The 20,376-nt window shown below is 41.0% G+C and overlaps 1 protein-coding gene across 7 annotated transcripts; it reads left to right on the forward strand.

The window, feature by feature from the left end:
• The first annotated feature begins 1,404 nt into the window (after nt 1-1,404).
• LOC115191980 (SLAM family member 5-like) lies at nt 1,405-17,822 on the forward strand. Of its 7 annotated transcripts, none has more exons than XM_029750064.1 (6): nt 1,405-1,585; nt 12,673-12,990; nt 13,082-13,363; nt 13,484-13,604; nt 14,198-14,268; nt 15,242-17,822. In XM_029750064.1, exons 1-5 carry the CDS (start codon nt 1,516-1,518, stop codon nt 14,220-14,222), a joined length of 816 nt encoding a protein of 271 aa, XP_029605924.1. In that variant the 5' UTR covers nt 1,405-1,515; the 3' UTR covers nt 14,223-14,268; nt 15,242-17,822. The 7 variants fall into 7 exon arrangements, with proteins under 7 accessions (XP_029605924.1, XP_029605920.1, XP_029605926.1 ...); XM_029750060.1 differs by having other exon boundaries at nt 13,484-13,600; XM_029750066.1 differs by having other exon boundaries at nt 13,547-13,604.
• Nucleotides 17,823-20,376: the final 2,554 nt, after the last annotated feature.

The raw sequence follows: 20,376 nt of genomic DNA on the forward strand, positions 1-20,376 counted from the left end.
CTGTTGAGTGTGAAAAACCTAGCAGCATTGCAGTTCTGGACACACTCAAACTGTTGCGCTTGGCACCTACTGCCATACCCTGTTCAAAGGCACGTAAATCTTTAGTCTTACCCATTCACCCCTTGAATGGCACTCATACACAATCCATGTCTCAATTGTCTCAAGGCTTAAAAATCCTTATTTAACATGTCTCCTCCCCTTCATCAACACTGATTGAAGTGGATTTCACAGGTGACCGTGACATCAAGGGATCATAGCTTTCACCTGGATTCACCTGTCATGCAAACAGTTAATAGTGAAATTCTCTTTTCTCCACTAGAACGTGCTCTATAAAAATGTATTCGGGATCGGTGTCCCTTCCATGGGACGGTTGAGCTAACGTAGGCTAATGCAATAAGCATGAGGTCGTAAGTAACAGGAAAATTTCCCAGGACATAAACATATCTGATATTGGCAGAAAGATTAAATTCTTCTTAATCTCACTGCACTGTCCAATTTACAGTAGCTATTACAGTGAAATAATACCATGCTGTTGTTTGAGGAGAGTGCACAATTTTGAACAGGAAAAGTTATTAATAAACAAATTAGGCACATTTGGGCAGTCTTGATACAGAAATGCGATGGTTCATTGGATCAGTCTAAAACGTTGCACATACACTGCTGCCATCTAGTGGCCAAAATCTAAATTGCACCTGGGCTGGAATAGTACATTATGGCCTTTCTCTTGCATTTCAAAGATGATGGTACAATTTGTTTTTTTTTTAAACGGTTGTTATTCTTTGTATTATCTTTTACCAGATCTATTGTGTTATATTCTCCTACATTCCTTTCACATTTCCACAAACTGCAAAATGTTTCCTTTCAAATGGTACCAAGCATATGCATATCCTTTCTTCAGGGCCTGAGCAACAGGCAGTTAGATTTGGGTATGTCATTTTAGGAGAAAATTGAAAAAAAGGGGCGGATCCTTAAGAGGTTTTTAACAACCTACACTTTGGTTTGTCACTACATATCAAGTCTACTAACTGCTCTATTTATCTCAATAGAGATAGGTATTATAGTGTAATGAGCTCAGTGCTGATGGCAGTAATGGATAATCTGATTTCTCACGCATACTTCTTCTCCTAAGCCTCCATCTCAACAGGGTGTTGTGATGTTGATGTTGATGGTGGGATTACTGACATGGTTTGCAACTACACCACTGTAGATGGAGTTGTAATGTTATCTCTCTACCTCCAGAGGGTGAGACCGGCTGGTGATGAGATCAGGGGTGTAAACATTGGTCCAAAGAGTTGCAACTAAAACAACAGTTTCTATTGGATAAATTCAGGTAGGTCCCTCCCCGTTCTGTTTCCTTCTGTTTAAGAAACTTTTTGTAGAGGAATCTGCATAATGAGAAACACACCAGAGGACTGCTGGTCTGGTTGAGTCTATTCTCTCCTCTGTACCAAGACAAGGTCACATCTTTCCAGTTCTTCACAACACACACCACTGAACAGCTGAAGATTTAGAGGAATGAACCATTTGTTCGGATGGAGAAGGCTTGCAAGACTGACGTTCATGCTGCTATATTTTCTCATTGAAGGTATGTTTCTTTTGTTGTTTTGCTGCACTAACTAAAATGTTATGTGGAAATGATATATAAGTAGCCTAATGTTTTTATTTTTAAATGTTCTATGTTTTAATTAGTAACATAAAAAATGCAAAATATTTGAAACAGTGCAACATTTACACTGTGTGTAGCCTATCGCTAAGACTCATTCCAAAATAACATTCCTCCCTTTCCGGAGACATCCTCCCGTATAATGTCCGAGCATTAGACAAATATTTACAGTAAGGGATAGATATAGACAGAGACTAGTTTCTAAAAACAGAGCTCTTTAATGGGAAGAAAGAGTTGTAGGATATAAAAGTTTGATCTATACACCAACTACAGCGTATGCCAATACTTTATTGATTCATAGACCAATTTAGATGAGAGATTAATAATATTTTGGAAACAACAGGCTGATAACCTTTTATAGTTCTCTGAGACTGAGACTGTAGCTTGTCATTTGAAACTAATTTGTGTTCTATTAGAATTTTGGCCAAATGACAGAAGTCACATGTTCACTGTGTTTAGGCTCACAGTGCCTGCCCATTGATGTTTGAAAATACTAATGACTATGGTTGGGATAATAAAGCATGCACCTTTATTGTGTTGGGACTTGGGAATTCCGTCAACCATGATGAATCATTGAAGGACAATGGACATGGCTTCATCCCAAAATGATGAAATTCTTTCATGGATATCAATATCTAAAAGTCATCAGGTAAAATGTACATTAAAACTCAGTGGCATTTAAGCTATTTTCGAGTGGGACATTAAACAGGAAATGTTTGTGGTTTCTGTCATTATGTGGTCAGAGGCTGTCTGTCACTAATTAGTAAGGAAGTCCACACACCTGGTTGTCTTGGGCTTAATTGAAAGGAAAAACACAAAACCTGCAGACACTAGGCCCTCCATGGAATGAGTTTGACACCCCTGCCTTAACCCATACCTTAACCATTTTTCAATGTCAACTTCAATGGGATAGGGACGTCCCAAGGATTATGTATAGCACGGACCGTTGTTTGATGGCTGTGAGAGTGATACACACAATATCGTTTGCAAACTGAAGCCCCCCCAAACTATTAATTCTTAAATTCAATGTTCAAAAGTTCAATCTCATCACGGACAAATGTAGCATTTTAGCTAATTAGCAACATTTCAACGACTTACTACTTTTTAGCTAGTTTGCAACTACTTAGCATGCTAGCTAACCCTTCCCATAACCCTAACCTCAACCCTTTTAGTTAACCCTAACTTTAACCCTTTAACCTAACTCCTAAGCTTAACCCTAACCTTAACCCTTAACCCCTGGCCTAGCTAATGTTATCCAGCTACCTAACGTTAGCCACTTAGCTAGTATTCAAATCAAATTGTATTTGTCACACATACACACGGTTAGCAGATGTTAATGCGAGTGTAGTGAAATGCTTGTGCTTCTAGTTCCGACAGTGCAGCAATATCTAACAAGTAATCTAACAATTCCCCAACAACTAACTAATACACACAAATCTATAGGGGTGAATGAGAATATGTACATATATGTATATGGATGAGCTGCATAGGCAAGGTGCAATAGATGGTATAAAATGCAGTTTATTCAAGTGATATGAGTAATGTAAGATATGTAAACAGTATTAAAGTAGCATTACTTAGAGTGGCATTTTATAAAGTGACTAGTGATCCATTTATTAAAGTAGCCAGTTATTGGGTCTCAATGTAGGCAGCAGACTCTCTGAGTTAGTGATTGCTGTTTAGCAGTCTGATGGCCTTGAGATAAAAGCTGTTTTTCAGTCTCTCGGTCTCAGCTTTGATGCACCTGTACGGACCTCGCCTCCTGGATGGTAGCGGTGTGAACAGGCAGTGGCTCAGGGGGTTGACGTCCTTGATGATCTTTTTGGCCTTCCTGTGACATCAGGTGCTGTAGGTGTCATGGAGGGCAGGTAGTTTGCCACCGGTGATGCGTTGTGCAGACCGCACCACCCTCTGGAGAGCCTTGCGGTTGAGGGTGGTGCAGTTGCCATACCAGGCTGTGATTCAGCCCGACAGGATGCTCTCGATTGTGCATCTGTAAAAGCTTGTCAGGGTTTAGGGTGACAAGCCAAATTTCTTCAGCCTCCTGAGGTTGAAGAGGCGCTGTTGCGCCTTCTTCACCACGCTGTCTGAGTGGACCATTTCAGTTTGTCTATGATGTGTACGCCGAAGAACTTTCCACCTTCTCCACTGCTGTCAATTCGATGTCAATAGGGGGGTGCTCCCTCTGCTGTTTCCTGAAGTCCACGATCATCTCCCTTGTTTTGCTGACATTGAGTGAGAGGTTATTTTCCTGACACAACATTCCGAGTGCACTCACCTCCTCCCTGTAGGCTGTCTCGTTGTTGTTGGTAATCAAGGCCACTACTGTTGTCATCTGCAAACTTGATGATTTAGTTGGAGGCTTGCATGGCCACGTGGTCGTGGGTGAACAGGGAGTACAGGAGGGGGCTGAGCCGCACTCTTGTGGGGCCCCAGTGTTGAGGGTCAGCAAAGTGATGTTGTTTCCTACCTTCACCACCTGTGGGTGGCCCGTCAGAAAGTCCAGGACCCAATTGCACAGGGCAGGGTTGAGACCCAGGGCCTCCAGCTTGATGATGAGCTTGGAGGGTACTATGGTGTTGAATGCTGAGCTGTAGTTAATGAACAGCATTCTTACATGGGTATTCCTTTTGTCCAGATGGGATAGGGCAGTGTGCAGTGTGATGGCGATTGCGTCGTCTGTGGACCTGGAGCAGGACTCTAACTCGGAAGCTTATAAGAAATCCCGCTATGCCCTCCGACGAACCATTAAACAGGCAAATAATCAAAACAAGACTATGAGCGTATTGTACTACACCGGCTCTGATGCTCGTCGGATGTGGCAGGGCTTGCAAACCATTACAGACTACAAAGGGAAGCACAGCTGAGAGCTGCCCAGTGACACGAGCGTACCTGATGAGCTAAACTACTTCTATAATCGCTTCGAGGCAAATAACACTGAAACATGTATTAGAGCACCAGCTGTTCCGGAAGACTGTGTGATCACACTCTCCGCATCCGATGTGAGTAAGACTGTTAAACAGGTTTACAATCACAAGGCAGCAGGGCCAGATGGATTACCAGGATGTGTACTGCGAGCATGCTCTGACCAACTGGCAAGTGTCTTCACTGACATTTTCAACCTCTCCCTGTCCGAGTCTGTAATACCAACATGTTTTAAGCAGACCACTATAGTGCCTGTGCCAAAGAACATGAAGGTAACCTGCCTAAATGACTACCAACCTGTAGCACTCACGTCTGTAGCCATGAAGTGCTTTGAAAGGCTGGTCATAGCTCACATCAACACCATCATCCCAGAAACCCTGAACCCACTCCAATTTGCATACCGCCAAAACAGATCCACAGATGATGCAATCAGTACTGCACTCCACACTGCCCTTTTCCACCTGGACAAAAGGAACACCTATGTGAGAATGCTATTCCTTGACTACAGCTCAGCATTCAACACCATAGTGCCCTCAAATCTCATCGATAAGCTAAGGACCCTGGAACTAAACACCTCCCTCTGCAACTGGATCCTGGACTTCCTGACGGGCCGCACCCAGGTGGTAAGGGTAGGTAACAACACATTAGCCACGCTGATACTCAACACAGGGCCCCCTCAGGGGTGCGTGCTCAGTCCCTTCTTGTACTCCCTGTTCACTCATGACTGTACGGCCAGGCACGACTCCAACACCATCATTAAATTTGACAACAGTGGTAGGCCTGATCACCGACAGCCTACAGGGAGGAGGTCAAAGACCTGGCCGTGTGGTGCCAGGACAACAACCTCTCCCTCAAAGTGATCAAGACAAAGGAGATGATTGTGGACTACAGGAAAAAGAGGACCGAGCACGCCCTCATTCTCATCGATGGGGCTGCAGTGGAGCAGGTTGAGAGCTTCAAGTTCTTTGGTGTCCAAATCACCAACAAACTAACATGGTCCAAGCACACCAAAGCAGTCGTGAAGAAGACACGACAAAACCTATTCCCATTCAGGAGACTGAAAAGATTTGGCATGGGTCCTCAGATTCTCAAAAGGTTCTACAGCTGCACCATTGAGAGCATCCTGACTGGTTGCATCACTGCCTGGTATGGCAACTGCTCTGCCTTCAACCACAAGGCACTACAGAGGGTAGTGCGAATGGCCCAGTACATCACTGAGGCCAAGCTTCCTGCCATCCAGGACATCAATACCAGGCGATGTCAGAGGAAGGCCCTAAAAATGGTCAAAGACTCCAGCCACCCTAGTCATAGACTGTTCTCTCTGCTACCACACGGCAAGTGGAACCGGAGCATCAAGTCTAGGTCCAAGAGGCTTCTAAACAGCTTCAAACCCCAAGTCGTAAGACTCCGGAACATCTAATTAAATGGTTACCCGGACTATTTGCATTGCCCCCCATCCCTTTCTGCCTCTTTAAACCACTGCTACTCTCTGTTGTTATCATCTATGCATGGTCACTTTAATAACTCTACCTACCTGTACATACTACCTCAACTAACCGGTGCCCCCACACATTGACTTTGTATCAGTACCCCCCTGTATAGTACCCCCCTTTAATTACTTGTTACATTTATCTCTAATTCTTATCCTTATTTTTTGAATATGCATTGTTGGTTAGGGCCTCGTAAGTAAGCATTTCACTGTAAGGTCTACACCTGTTGTATTCGGCGCATGTGACTAATACGATTTGATTTGACTTGTTTTTTTGGCAAAGTGAAGTGGGTCCAGGGTGGCTTCTAAGGTGGAGGTGATATGATCCTTGACTAGTCTCTCAAAGCACTTCATGATGACAGAAGTGAGTGCTACGAGGCGGTAGTCATTTAGTTCAGTTATTTTTTTCCTTCTTGGGTACAGGAACAATGGTAGCTATCTTGAGGCATGTCGGGACAACAGACTGGGATAGGGAGCGATTGAATATGTCCGTAAACACACCAGCCAGATGGTCTGTGCATGCTCTAAGGACACGGCTAGGGATGCCGTCTGGGCCAGCAGCCTTGCAAGGGTTAACACGTTTAAATGTTTTCCTCACGTCAGGCACGGAGAAGGAGAGAGGGGGCTCAGTCCTTGTTAGAGGGACCCACGACGTTGGTACTGTATTATCCTCAAAGCGGGCAAAGAAGGTGTTTAGTTTGTCTGGAAGCGTGACTTCGGTATCTGTGACGTGGCTGGTTTCTATTTGTAGTCCGTGATTTCCTGTAGACTCTGCCACATAAGTCTCGTGTCTGAGCCATTGAATTGCGACTCCACCCTGTCCCTGTACCGGCATTTCGCTTGTTTGATTGCCTTGCGGAGGGAATAACTACACTGTTTATATTCAGTCATATTCCCAGACCTCTTTCCATGGTTAAATGCAGTGGATCACACTTTCAGTTTTGATCGAATACCGCCATCCAGCCACGGTGTCTGGTTAGGGTAGGTTTTAATGGTCACAGTGGGTACGACATCTCCAATGCACTTCTTTATAAACGCATTCACCGAGTCAGCGTATAGGTCGATGTTGTTCTCTGAGGCTGAAAGGAACATATTCCAGTCCGTGCGTTCAAAACAATATTGAAGCGTGGCTTCCGATTGTTCAGACCAGCGTTGAATGGTTCTCGTCCCTGGTACATCCTGTTTGAGTTTCTGCCTATAAGACCTCAGAGCCTTGGATCATTTCTGTTCTGTTATTATATATATTAATATTACATGTTGGGTTTGTGTCCACATACAATTGTCTCATGGTCTTGTTTCCACACATTTTAAGATGTTTGTTTGCCTTGCGCAGGGATGCATGCCAAGAATTTGGACGTTCGTTGAAAATGAGAAGATCCACCTTGATTTATTTGTATTTTTGTTGCATAAAGTCTGCACTTAGGGCCTCTGTGTGCTCTCTTGCTTCACTGGCAATACCAATACCTGCATTTTGGATTGCAAGGTTGCTGAGTTTGGGGCTTTTAAATGTATCCGTCTTAGTTTATTACAGTTGGATACAGTATATGTTACAGCTGGTTTGCACTAGGCTAGTTGTAGCTATATGTTTTTGAATATAAACAAAGCCTACATCGATTGTTTTGTCTGAATTGTTTTCTCTTGCTTGTGTAAGTTTAGGTTCTAGTTTTCCTGTCTTTTGTCCTGTCCTTTGACCTTTTTGATTGTCCTTTTTGTTATTTGTTAGCTAGCGAGGTTTTTTAGCTAACACCAGGTAACCATTAGCTAGAAACTCTTAGCAACTCTGTAAACAACTGTTAGCTTGTTAGCTATCCAGTTGAGTTATCTGGATAAAAGTCTTCTGATGTTGTATTCTTAGTCCTTCTTAATCTTTCACTCACTTGTTTTTCTCAAATGTACTCTTCCTCGAAATCATTTGAAATATGATATCTAATACTAGATATAATTTTTCCAGGTGCTCTTGGAACTTGGAACAATAACTCAGTAACTCATAACTGATGTTTTGAAATGATCTGTCATTTTCCATTGAGAAATATATTTCCCTACAAAAATCATTGCAGTTGTGCAGTTGCACATGTTGTTTTATTATATTGCTACTGCAATAGCTGCATCCAAAATAACACAGTTACAGTCACTTTTGTAACTGCAGGGTTAATGTTATATTATACTGTACAATTCAGTAATTGTGTAGTACAGGCATAGGAAACCCTCTTCCTGGAGTGCCGCAGGTAATAGAGGATTTTGTTCCAACTAGGCACCACACCTGACCAGCTGAGCTAATTGATCAGTTCAGTTATTACCTAAATTCAACACACCTGTCCTTCCAGGTTGGTTAAATGAAAAACATGAATAGCCTGCGTCACTCCAGGACCATGGTTGCCTAACCCCTGGTGTAGTGGTTATGTCCTAACACTGGTTATTTTGCAGTTATACTGCAATTGCTGTATTCAAAATAACCATTTATACTGCAAATGAATTACAAGTTGATGGCATAGCCAATGCTTTGTTGTTAATTGTTGTCAGTTTTACTGTTACAGTAGCCAGCTGCAGAAATAGCCCCTCAACTGTTGCACACATTTTTATTTACTGTTTTTCTTATAACAAGTCGCTGTCTGTGTGTTGTCTATCCTTTGTTACAATCCCTATGGAAGTATGTTTATCCTAAACGAACAAGACTTTGGTATGTGAGTATGTGTGGGTGAGACATAAACTCAGAAAGATATTAGGCTTAAACCGTATGCATACTTGTCTGGAGTATGTAAGCTGGAGGCTAGCTTCCTTGTGCTGAAGAACATGCAACATTAGGGAGGCTATCACCACAATGTTCATTGTCTCATCACCAATTTGCATAGCTAACCTGTTGGGGCTAGGGGGCAGTATTTTCATGGCCGGATAAAAAACATACCCGATTTAAACTGGTTACTACTCTTACCCAGAAACGAGAATATGCATATAATTAGTATATTTGGATAGAAAACACTCTAAAGTTTCTAAAACTGTTTGAATGGTGTCTGTGAGTATAACAGAACTCATATGGCAGGCCAAAACCTGAGAAGATTCCATGCAGGAAGTGCCCTGTCTGACAATTTGTTGTCCTTCTAGGGCATCTCTATCGAAAATACAGCATCTCTGCTGTAACGTGACATTTTCTAAGGCTCCCATTGGCTCTAAGAAGGCGCCAGAAAGTGGAATGAGAGCTCTGCAGTCTCTGGACGAAAAACAGCAGGAGTGTTTGTGAGTGGTCAGGCAGGGAACACTGACACTGGAGCGCGCGTGCACGAGAGGACTCCATTTTTTTCTTTCTCTCTTTGAACGAATACAATGTCGCCCGGTTGGAATATTATCGCTATTTTACGAGAAAAATCGCATAAAATTGATTTTAAACAGCGTTTGACATGCTTCGAAGTACGGTAATGGAATATTTCAAAAATGTTTGTCACGAAATGCGCCCGCGCGTCACCCTTTGGATACTGACCTCAACGCACGAACAAAACGGAGCTATTTCAATATAACTATGGATTATTTCAAACCAAAACAACATTTGTTGTTGAAGTAGAAGTCCTGGGAGTGCATTCTGACGAAGAACAGCAAAGGTAATCCAATTTTTCTAATCGTAAATCTGAGTTTGGTGAGGGCCAAACTTGGTGGGTGTCAAAATAGCTAGCCGTGATGGCCGGGCTATCTACTCAGAATATTGCAAAATGTGCTTTCGCCGAAAAGCTATTTTAAAATCTGACACCGCGATTGCATAAAGGAGTTCTGTATCTATAATTCTTAAAATAATTGTTATGTATTTTGTGAACGTTAATCGTGAGTAATTTAGTAAATTCACCGGAAGTTTGCGGTGGGTATGCTAGTTCTGAACATCACATGCTAATGTAAAAAGCTGGTTTTTGATATAAATATGAACTTGATTGAACAAAACATGCATGTATTGTATAACATAATGTCCTAGGAGTGTCATCTGATGAAGATCATCAAAGGTTAGTGCTGCATTTAGCTGTGATTTTGGTTTTTGTGACATGTATGCTTGCTTTGAAAATGGCTGTGTGATTATTTTTGGCAGGGTACTCTCCTGACATAATTTAATGTTTTGCTTTCGTTGTAAAGCCTTTTTGAAATCGGACAGTGTGGTTAGATTAACGAGAGTCTTGTCTTTAAAATGGTGTAAAATAGTAATATGTTTGAGAAATTGAAGTTATAGCATTTATGAGGTATTTGTATTTCGCGCCCACACGATTCCACTGGCTGTTGACTAGGTGGGACGCAAACATCCCACCTTGCCCAGGGAGGTTAATTTGCTTACACAATGTGAAAACAGTGTTGAATAAAAGTAATGTAGTTACACTCCTAGGCCTTCCCACCCATGCAAAATAGCCTTCCTTTTCCCAGTGCAATTTCACTTTTATTTTTAGAAATCCAAAGACCCCTATCAGGTCTACATTGATCAGACGACTGAAAGAATTATAAGAGTCACGGGTAGACCTTTAGCATTACTGAGAACTATTCTGTTCGCTGCAGTGGAACATATTCATTGCAGTGGAAACTTATTTCACCACATACAGTAGGTCTGTGTGTGAGATTGGACTCCTGTACGCAGGGAGGACTGTGTGGGGCTGCTTCTCAGTGTGGTCAAACCACTAACATGACAGAAAAAGCAGACCACACGATGTGACAGAATGATGGGAAAGGAAACCAGTCTGTGTTCACAAGCAGAGACACAGTCACATATTCAGATAGACAATGTATACAGTTCGCTATTGGAGGACAAATACATTATGTTGGTAGGGTGTGCATGAGTTTTCTTCTATCCACCTGTAGAACTAATACTGAAAAGTTGTTATTGTACAAGCCCAATAATATGCTGTTGGGCCTATGAGCCAATAACCAGATTATTGAGCTAATGACCTGGGTAACCTAATGCCTAATTGAGCCAACCTGCCCCATACATTAAGCCTATGTCCCCTCAGAGGATGTGACACTGAAACATTTGTTCTACCTTACTCAACAACTAAAACCATAGCCACGGGAAGTAGGGATGCTGAGGGTGCTGCTGCACCCCCTAAAAAAATCAGAAGCGAATTGTTTTATTTGTTTTTTCACAAAAGTAGTGCACTGGGCCTTTAATAGTCCTGTATTAGCGGATATAGCCGTCTGTAGTGCGGGCAAAAAAAACATCCACCCTCAATAGCAGCACCCCCACCCCCAAACTACTTCCTGCGGCTATGCCTAAAACCTTCAAATCTTTTGCAGTTAGGACATTTTTATTTAGGGAAAAAAAGAAAGATACTATTTAGGGAAAAAAAAGAAATACTTTAAAGTACTACTTAAGTAGTTTTTGGGAGTATCTGTACTTTACCATTTATATTTTTGACAACTTTAACTTTTACTCCAATACATTCCTAAAGAATACAATATATGTTTTACTCCATACATTTTCCCTGACACCCAAAAGTACTCATTACATTTTGAATGCTTAGCAGGACAAAAAAAAGTCAAATGCACGCACTTATCAAGAGAACATGCCTAGTCATCCCTACTGTCTCTGATCTGGCAGACTCATTTAACCACAACTGCTTAGTTTGTAAATTATGTGTGAGTGTTGGAGTGTGCCCCTGGCTATGCATAAATAAAAAGAAATAATTAATAATGCTCTCTGATTTGTTTGATATAAGGAATTTGAAATGATTCATACTTTTACTTTTGATACTTAAGTATGTTTTACAATTACATTTACTTTTGATACTTAAGTAGATTTAAAACCAAACACATTTACACTTTTACACAAGTAGTATTTTAATGGGTGACTCATTTTTATGTTTTATTGAGGTATCTTTTATTCAAGTATGACAATTAGATACTTTTTCCACCACTGATTATTGATATACATTACGCCTGTCCAGATAATTACATTTGAGTAGTTTAGCAGACACCTTTCTACAGGCTACAACTGCTTATAATCAGAATATTTTTGCAGTGTCCATATGTACAGAATTCCTGCCTCTTTCCTGCTGCTAGTAGGACAACCATTATGCCCCTGATCTCTGTTTCTGTGTTCTCAACACAAAACCTTGTTTCAACAAATAACACATAGGCTAATGCCTACAATAGTCCTCTATCATGCTGAAATGTTCCTCTGACCCTGAAATTCAAATGATACAATCTAGGCTGTTTAAGAGGCTATAGTGGAAAGTTATGTTAGCCGGTAATGAAATATCTCTGTAAAGTCATGTGCTTTTTCAGTGATATCCTTGACTTTTATTTGGGGGGAAAAACAGTCAATTGGGGAAGAACAAATACCAGTCCTAACAATTATTTCCTGAGCCCAATTATCACATTAGGCCTGTAAATAACTAATAAGGACTGAGATACTCAAGTCAGTAGTGTCATTCCAGATGACTACATTGCAGACGTGCAGCAAAAATTGATTTTGCTGCACAATGATTGAATTTCATTGTCATCTTCAGTGCAGTCTGACATCAGATCACAATATCATATGGATGTGGTTACCGACATGTTAAACACTTATCCAGGTATTGTGAGATTTAGTGTGTGACTGCAGTCATTGTGTTGATATTGAGTCTCTCTCTTTCCACAGTACTCTGTGCTTCCCAGCAAACAGTCCAGTCTGAGAGTCAGCGGGTGAAAGGCATCGTGGGACAGTCTTTCTCTTTTCCAGAGAGGGTGATCAAGTCTGGCAATTTACTTTATGGAGACCTTGGCAGTATTGCAAATGTGTACCCTGGTAAAGAAGGCAAAATCACCCTTGAGAAGAGATTTGAAAACCGCCTCCACTTGAACAATGTTACAAGATATTTCACTCTGTCAGACCTTCAGATAGACGATGCTGGGGTTTATACTGTGGAGAATACAGATGAAGGGAAAAAAATTATAACATTTGAGCTCACTGTATACAGTAAGTGTGTGTGTGTGTGTGTGTGTGTTGTACATTACTAAAATATTTAATATAGGATCCAATTCCAATTTATTCATATTTTTTCTTCCAGATGTTGTTTCCAAACCTCAGGTGACAGAGTGTGACAGCAGCTCCTGTAGTGTGGTGTGTTATGTGGACAACGAAAAAGAGGTGACCTTGACCTTGTACAGGGGAGAAGAAATATTAAACCAGACCAGCAGTCCTGACCTCACCACCGATCTATCTCTCCGTTTGGAGGTAGAGGGAAAGGACTACAACTCCACCTACAGCTGTGTGGCTGCTAACCCTGTCAGCAATGAGACAGTTCATGTCCCAAAATGTTGCAGCGAAGATGGTCATCCTAATGATGCAGGTAAGAGACATTCTGAATTAAATCCATCCAGAAAATAGCAATTACCAAGTCAAACTGAAGTGTAGTTGAGCTCATTCAAAACATACTTTACAAAAATAATTTCCTTGTGTTTTATTTCAGACAGTGATGAGAAGACTCTGGGTTTGTTTATTATTGCTGTAATCTGCGTTTTGGTTGCCTCAGGGCTGGTTGGACTTGCAATCTATCTAAAGAAGAGTAGAAATGGACACTCACAAGGCAGGTATTTATTTTTTGTACATTTTAGTCATTTAGCAGATGCTCTTATCCAGAGCGACTTACAATAGTGAATGCATACATTTTCTTTTGACATACTGGTCCCCTGTGGGATTTGAACCCACAACCCTGGCATTGCAAACACCATGCTCTACCAACTGAGCCACACAGGACAGTCATCTTTGAGATGTGTGAGGTCACTCCCCTAAGTCAAAACATGCTTAGCCTTTTTTTAACAATCAAGGGTAGTGTTTTGGAAAAGGTAGGAAATGTTTGCTTGAACACAGGATGCAGGTCAAATAAAGTGTCATATCTTCCACACTTCCTCTACTTGGTCAGACAGTGTCGTTATCCCAGACAACTTCTCTAAATGTTGAACAAGCAGAAGGCAGGCACACACACACACGCTCTCTGACAATGATCACTTGAATAGCTTGGCTTATCTGACACCAAAATGGCTGCAAGCACAGAGACCAGTACTCATAGTAACAAATTAGTTACTAAAAAACCTGTCCTTCGGGGTGAGCGTCTGTATGTCTCTGTCAGTTAGTCACACTTCACCCTAGCCCTATATTTACTTTCATTTATTTGTCTTCTTAGATTCATCCGAAAGAGTGCAAGTTGACACTGAGTATGCAGAGATAACTCCTAAAAAACGAACAGATAATCAGGTTAGGAAAAATGTTACAGGCTGATTGACAATACAGCAGCTTTTGCAGCCCTCATGTCTACAACTGTAGGCTTTAGCTCTGTGCCAGTGGGTTAATGTGGTCTTGAGTTGCACAGACCACCTGAGTTTGATACACGGCCAGATGTCATTGCAACCAGTTTTGCCCATTTGGTTGCACAATGAGAATCCACACAGCACATATGGTGTACCGAAGTCTAGGTCCAAAAGACTTCTTTTAACAGCTTCTACCCCCAAGCCATAAGACTCCTGAACAGCTAATCAAATGGCTACCCAGACTATTTGCATTGCCCCCCCCCTCCCCTCTTTTACGCTGCTCCTAATCCTTCTTTATTATCTATGCATAGTGACTTTAACTCTACCTACATGTACATACTACCTCAATCCTCGACTAACTGGTGCCCCCGCACATTGACTCTGTACCGGTACCCCCTGTATATAGCCTCGCTATTGTTATTTTACTGCTGCTCTTTAATTATTATCTATTTTTTACTTAACCAACAATGCAGTTTGAAGAAAAATAAGTGTTAAGGGCTTGTACAGTAAGTAAGCATTTCACTCTAAGGTCTACACCTTTCGTATTCGAAGCGTGTGACAAATAACATTTGATTAGATTAGATTAGTAATTCCTTTGATTTTTATATAGTCTTTTACAGTATTTGCAAAGTCTGTGGACTTTTAAAGTTAGGCTTCATGATTCCTCCCAAAAGCTTTAGGAAAGGTTCCAGATGTGTTGTGTTGACTGTTGAGTTCCTTAATGCAGAACAATGAGAGTAGACAAGAGAGCGTCAGGCGTGTCCCGTTTCCTTCCTCTGGCACAACGTTTCTAATAAAGAAGCATAAGATCCTTTTTTAATTGTGTTACTTTCCTAACCACTTTTATCTCCCCTCTCTCTGCCCCTTCTTCCCCTGTCCCTCTCCGTCATTCCCTCTCCTACCTCCTTCTCCCTGCCTAGGAGGAGCGAACAGATACCAGAATTGGAGTCACACAGAACAGATATACCAGAATTGGAGTCACGTAGAGAAAACCCTAACCTGACATCAGTTTATGATACACTCCTGTTACATCGCATGGCTGCCAGCGGGGATGTTGACACGGCATGAAGGAGAAAAACGGGAAGTCAATAGGATAACTCACATCATGTAGGTGACAGTATATCATAAAGAGGACATTGAAACCAAATAATAGTAAAAAAAAATATTCACCAAGAAAACCTTTAGAGTTGTTATGGGAGAAAAATCCCCTGGAACTGCTGTGCTGATATAATTTCAGGCATTCTTTGTAGGTCATTCTCACAGACCTTCTGTCAAATAGAGACCTCGATGACATCCACTGATACGGACCAATTCAATAACTATGCATTGAGTTGTTAGCAGGATAAGGATCATCTCTCTGTTCAAGTGCCTTTTATCCCAAATCCCAATGTATAGGTTAAAACAAATGGAACATGTCTTTTAATCCAATTTTGTAGTGTGTTTGCTATGCTACTGCTGTGCCAAAGCTTCTTTTCAATATTGTCTGTTCTGTTGTTTAAATGTAGGTGCCTCCCCTGTATCTTTTTATAGCTGGTCATTGTTTAGCTTGCCAGCGGATAGCAGCTGTGTACATAATAGAAAAAAGCAGGCGTTTGAGATAAAGCCTCCTACTCCTTAGAAGCAATGGCTGTTAGGCTCCTTTAGAAACAAAAGGTCAATTGATAAATGTTTTCCTTCCAACATGTATGTTGTATTGAAACATTTCTGAGGGATAGATCTTGATTTGCCATTTGATCTTGAGTGACATTTTCCTCTTAACGCTTTTCGCAAAAGGTAGGTCTGAGCTAAATTGTAGCTCTTAATTAGCTTGTTTTTCGTTTATTATGATGGACCATTTATTGGCTGTCCTTATCTATGTAGCACATCCTCCCTTAAGAATACAATCACTTTCTCCTGCAGACTCCTGCTGACACTGTACACTCTCCTTTTATCAGAGCATGTTGTGCTCAACCTACATTAGTGCAGCCTTTGTATATATCTGTGCTAGCACAGGTTACTGTGACCCGAAAATACCAAATCTGTTGATACCATAGTGAGTTGTTGCACCGTAGGCTATTTCATATTATACTACTCTATTTCAGAGTAGTTACTGAGACTGAATATGAAGATATAATTCACTTTTCACTATTTTAAAAATAATCTCTTTACTTATTCAAACTGATAAAAATAAACATTTTGTACTGAGCTTCAATATATTAAGTCAAAGACTTACCCATACATTTCATTTAAAGTCATAAAATGTGTATATTTCCTGATCATCAATACATCAATACCCTTGCTTGAAATATATTAATGTTTTACATACCCTATCACAACCCAAAATATGATGGTATATTACTCCATTCCCCGTTTGTTTTTGTTGTCATTTAAATCTTTGTAAACAAATAATGCATTGCTTCAGAATACCTGTGTAAACTATCATTCCTTGAAGCCATGGCTGCTTCTATGAGTTTGAGAGTGGAAACATTTCTCCAGAATCACAACTCCAGATTGTAGTTTTAATGTCACCTACTTCCAGGGCCAAATAGGAGGGACCACTGTAATTGGTTGGTGGATTCTCTATTTAGTGAGTTTGTGTGACCTTTTTTCCTGTCACTTTGCATGCCAGGCAGCTGTACATTTAAAGAAGATATATTTACAATAATGACTGCAAATAGTGAATTACTAACTTTTAATATAAAAATCCTATACATTTCCAGCTTTGTTTAGAGAAAACGTTGGCCTTTTCTTCCAATCCATTTCCTCCATCTAGTGGTTGAATGTTTTTATATTTCAGTGTACTGTATACTGTACATAATGCAGTGTTTCACTCAGACAGTATACTGCATACTGTACATAATGCACAGTGTTTCACTCTGAGACAATGTACTGTATACTGTACATAATGCAGTGTTTCACTCAGACAGTATACTGCATACTGTACATAATGTAGTGTTTCACTCTGAGACAATGTACTGTATACTGTACATAATGCAGTGTTTCACTCTGAGACAGTATACTGTATACTGTACATAATGCAGTGTTTCCTCTGAGACAGTATACTGTACATAATGCAGTGTTTCCTCTGAGACAGTGTACTGTCAATTGTGTAAGTGTATCTTAAATCATGTGCAACCAAAATGTTCTCTAACCTTTCTGTGCTTTAGACTTTGGTCACGCATTTTTGTGCCAATGTGCCATTATTATCACATTATTGTGAGTAACAATTAAAACATTTGAGAAATATGCCATGTTGATGCTATTTTTTAAATCCCATTTGGTAGCAAAACACGAGAGCCTCATTTATCAGTTTGTGTATTTATGTTCATTTTAATATTGTTATATTGCTGTGTTATTGATTATGTATTATAGATATGTTGTGGTAGAGTAGAGCGTAATAATATGTTGTGTTATGTACTGTTTTATTTTGTATGTAATTGCGTAATGGTGACTGGACCCCAGGAAGAGTAGCTAATGAGGGTCTGGAATAAATACAAATGTTATGTAATTTTCCAAGAAAATCAGATTGCGCAATGTTGTAATTTGTTTAACTCCCATGTTTTGTTACAGGAAATGAGTAACCTTCGTATATAAAACACACGTTAGCTTTCAGTCTGTAGCAGCATGGATAAAGTGGTGAGTAGCCTACCTTTACACTTTTAATTTGATTCCTGATCTATAGCATAACTCCACAAAATTACGTTTTCAACTACAATCACGGAAGTGGGGTACGGAAGTAATCTTTCTCAATGGAAAGCAGTTAATCCAAGCAATAACGACACTGGATTATAGCTCCCGTTATACCTGGATTATGGCTCCCATCCACCAACTCTAAATGGATGAAAACGTGCTTTGGTGATGAAATGTAACTTCCTTATCTTAAAAAAAATAAAGTAAAAAAAAAGGGAAAGTAAAATATGATTATTCATGTTCTGAGTCATTCAGTGGGGTCTTTCTCTAACATATCATTAACATATAAAAAAAAATCTGATTTCGTAACTTCATGCATCTGATAATAAGCACCGAACTCTGACAGAGCGGTGGCGCTTTCTCGCAGTAACATTTGAGGGTTTTACATGTGTCGGTCCTCTGCAAAGTTGTTTGTGAGAAATCTTGGAAAAAGAACAGGAATCTTTGAATTAATATGAAAAGCGTACAGTATACTAAAATATGAAAATACTACATGGTATGTCTCGAAATCAATATCTATTTTATGTCCTCCAGATTCTAGAAGAAAAATTATGATGTCAACAGTGTCTGTCAATTAGCCTAATACTTGCACAGCATCCTGTCTAGCTGACACAATGCTATTTTCCAGATTTTTGACCACTTTCATTCTCTGGCCCATTGATTTAGTCGCCTTCATTTTTGCCATCCCTAAGGGTAAGCACTTTACAACAGATGATGATAGAGACATGGGTTTGGACCATTGGTTTTCTTAGAGGAGTATCTACACAATTAACATACTATTTTACCCATTGGTCAACATATGTGTTTTTGATTGGACACCATAATGACATGTATTTATGTAATAGTCCACTCCATTACACTCAAAAGTTACTTCACCTTCAACCAGTGAATGCTAGCGATGGCTAGCTATGCTAGCTATTCTACCAGTCTCTCTTAAAGAGTGTTAGCAAACTAACAGCACACCCTGCATTCACATTTATTTTTAAGGGGTCTGCGGTAGGTTGATAACGATATCACCAAAGTATGTTCTATCAAACATTTCAAACGACAATCCCAGCTAATGAGAAAACAGTCATGGTATTTAATTTAAGAGAATGAACAAGATTTAACAAGGCAATATTGGAGCTAATTTGACTGTGTGCAGTGCAGTAGAGAGGTGTGGCTGCTGTGAAACGTTATTCCATGAGGAACTAACAGAGGCCCGTTTTATTAAATAAAACCCCTGACTTTAATCATTTGGTAAAAAGTCTGTCCTCCGTGACCCGGAAAACCGGTAAGTGGTCAAGGAGAGTCTCAATTCGTTAGTAGGCAAACGGAACACGGTCCTCCCCTCCTTGATATCCACCTTTTGGCGAGGATGCACAAGAGAATCCTACCAGTTCTCTGAAGAGTTTTGATCGCAATCATACTGCACACTGCCCTAACCCATCTGTACAAGAGGAATACCTATTTAAGAATGCTGTTTGTTGATTACAGCTCAGCATTTAACACCATAATAACCTCCAAACTCGTCATTAAGCTCGAGACCCTGGGTCTCGACCCCGCCCTGTGCAACTGGGTCCTGGACTTTGACGGGCCGCCCCCAGGTGGTGAGGGTAGGAAACAACATCCCCACCCCGCTGATCCTCAACACTGGGGCCCCACAAGGGCTCAGCCCTCTCCTGTACTCCCTGTTCATCATGACTGCGTGGCCATGCAAGCCTCCAATTCAATCATCAAGTTTGCAGACATCACTCTACAGTGGTAGGCTTGATTACCAACAACGATGAGGGCCCTCGGAGTGTGGTGTCAGGAAAATAACCTCACACTCAACATCAACAAAACAAAGGAGATGATCGTGGACTTCAGGAAACAGCAGAGGGAGTACCCCCCTATCCACATCGACGGGACAGTAGTGGAGAAGGTGGAAAGTTTTAAGTTCCTCGGCGTACACATCACGGACAAACTGAAATGGTCCACCCACACAGACAGCGTGGTGAAGAAGGCGCAACAGCACCTCTTCAACCTCAGGAGGCTGAAGAATTTTGGCTTGTCACCAAAACCACTCACAAACTTTTACAGATGCACAATCGAGAGCATCCTGTCGGGCTGTATCACCGCCTGGTACGGCAACTGCTCCGCTCACAACTGTAAGGCTCTCCAGAGGGTGGTGAGGTTTGCACAACGCATCACGGGGGCAAACTACCTGCCCTCCAGGACACCTACACCACCCGATGTCACAGGAAGGCCAAAAAGATGATCAAGGACAACAACCACCCGAGCCACTGCCTGTTCACCCCGCTATCATCCATAAGTCAAGGTCAGTACAGGTGCATCAAAGCTGGGACCGAGAGACTGAAAAACAGCTTCTATCTCAAGGCCATCAGACTGTTAAACAGCCATCACT

The sequence above is a fragment of the Salmo trutta genome, chromosome 4, assembly GCF_901001165.1.
Source record: "Salmo trutta chromosome 4, fSalTru1.1, whole genome shotgun sequence".
NCBI classification, from domain to species: domain Eukaryota; kingdom Metazoa; phylum Chordata; class Actinopteri; order Salmoniformes; family Salmonidae; genus Salmo; species Salmo trutta.

Bases quoted from the DNA above. Each gene is read 5' to 3' on its own strand.
- LOC115191980 (XM_029750059.1), top strand. From the start codon at position 1,516: ATGAACCATTTGTTCGGATGGAGAAGGCTTGCAAGACTGACGTTCATG. The intron at 1,586-12,672 runs GTATGTTTCTTT...CTCTTTCCACAG, and splicing joins GCTATATTTTCTCATTGAAG to TACTCTGTGCTTCCCAGCAA. The intron at 12,991-13,081 runs GTAAGTGTGTGT...TTTTTCTTCCAG, and splicing joins ATTTGAGCTCACTGTATACA to ATGTTGTTTCCAAACCTCAG.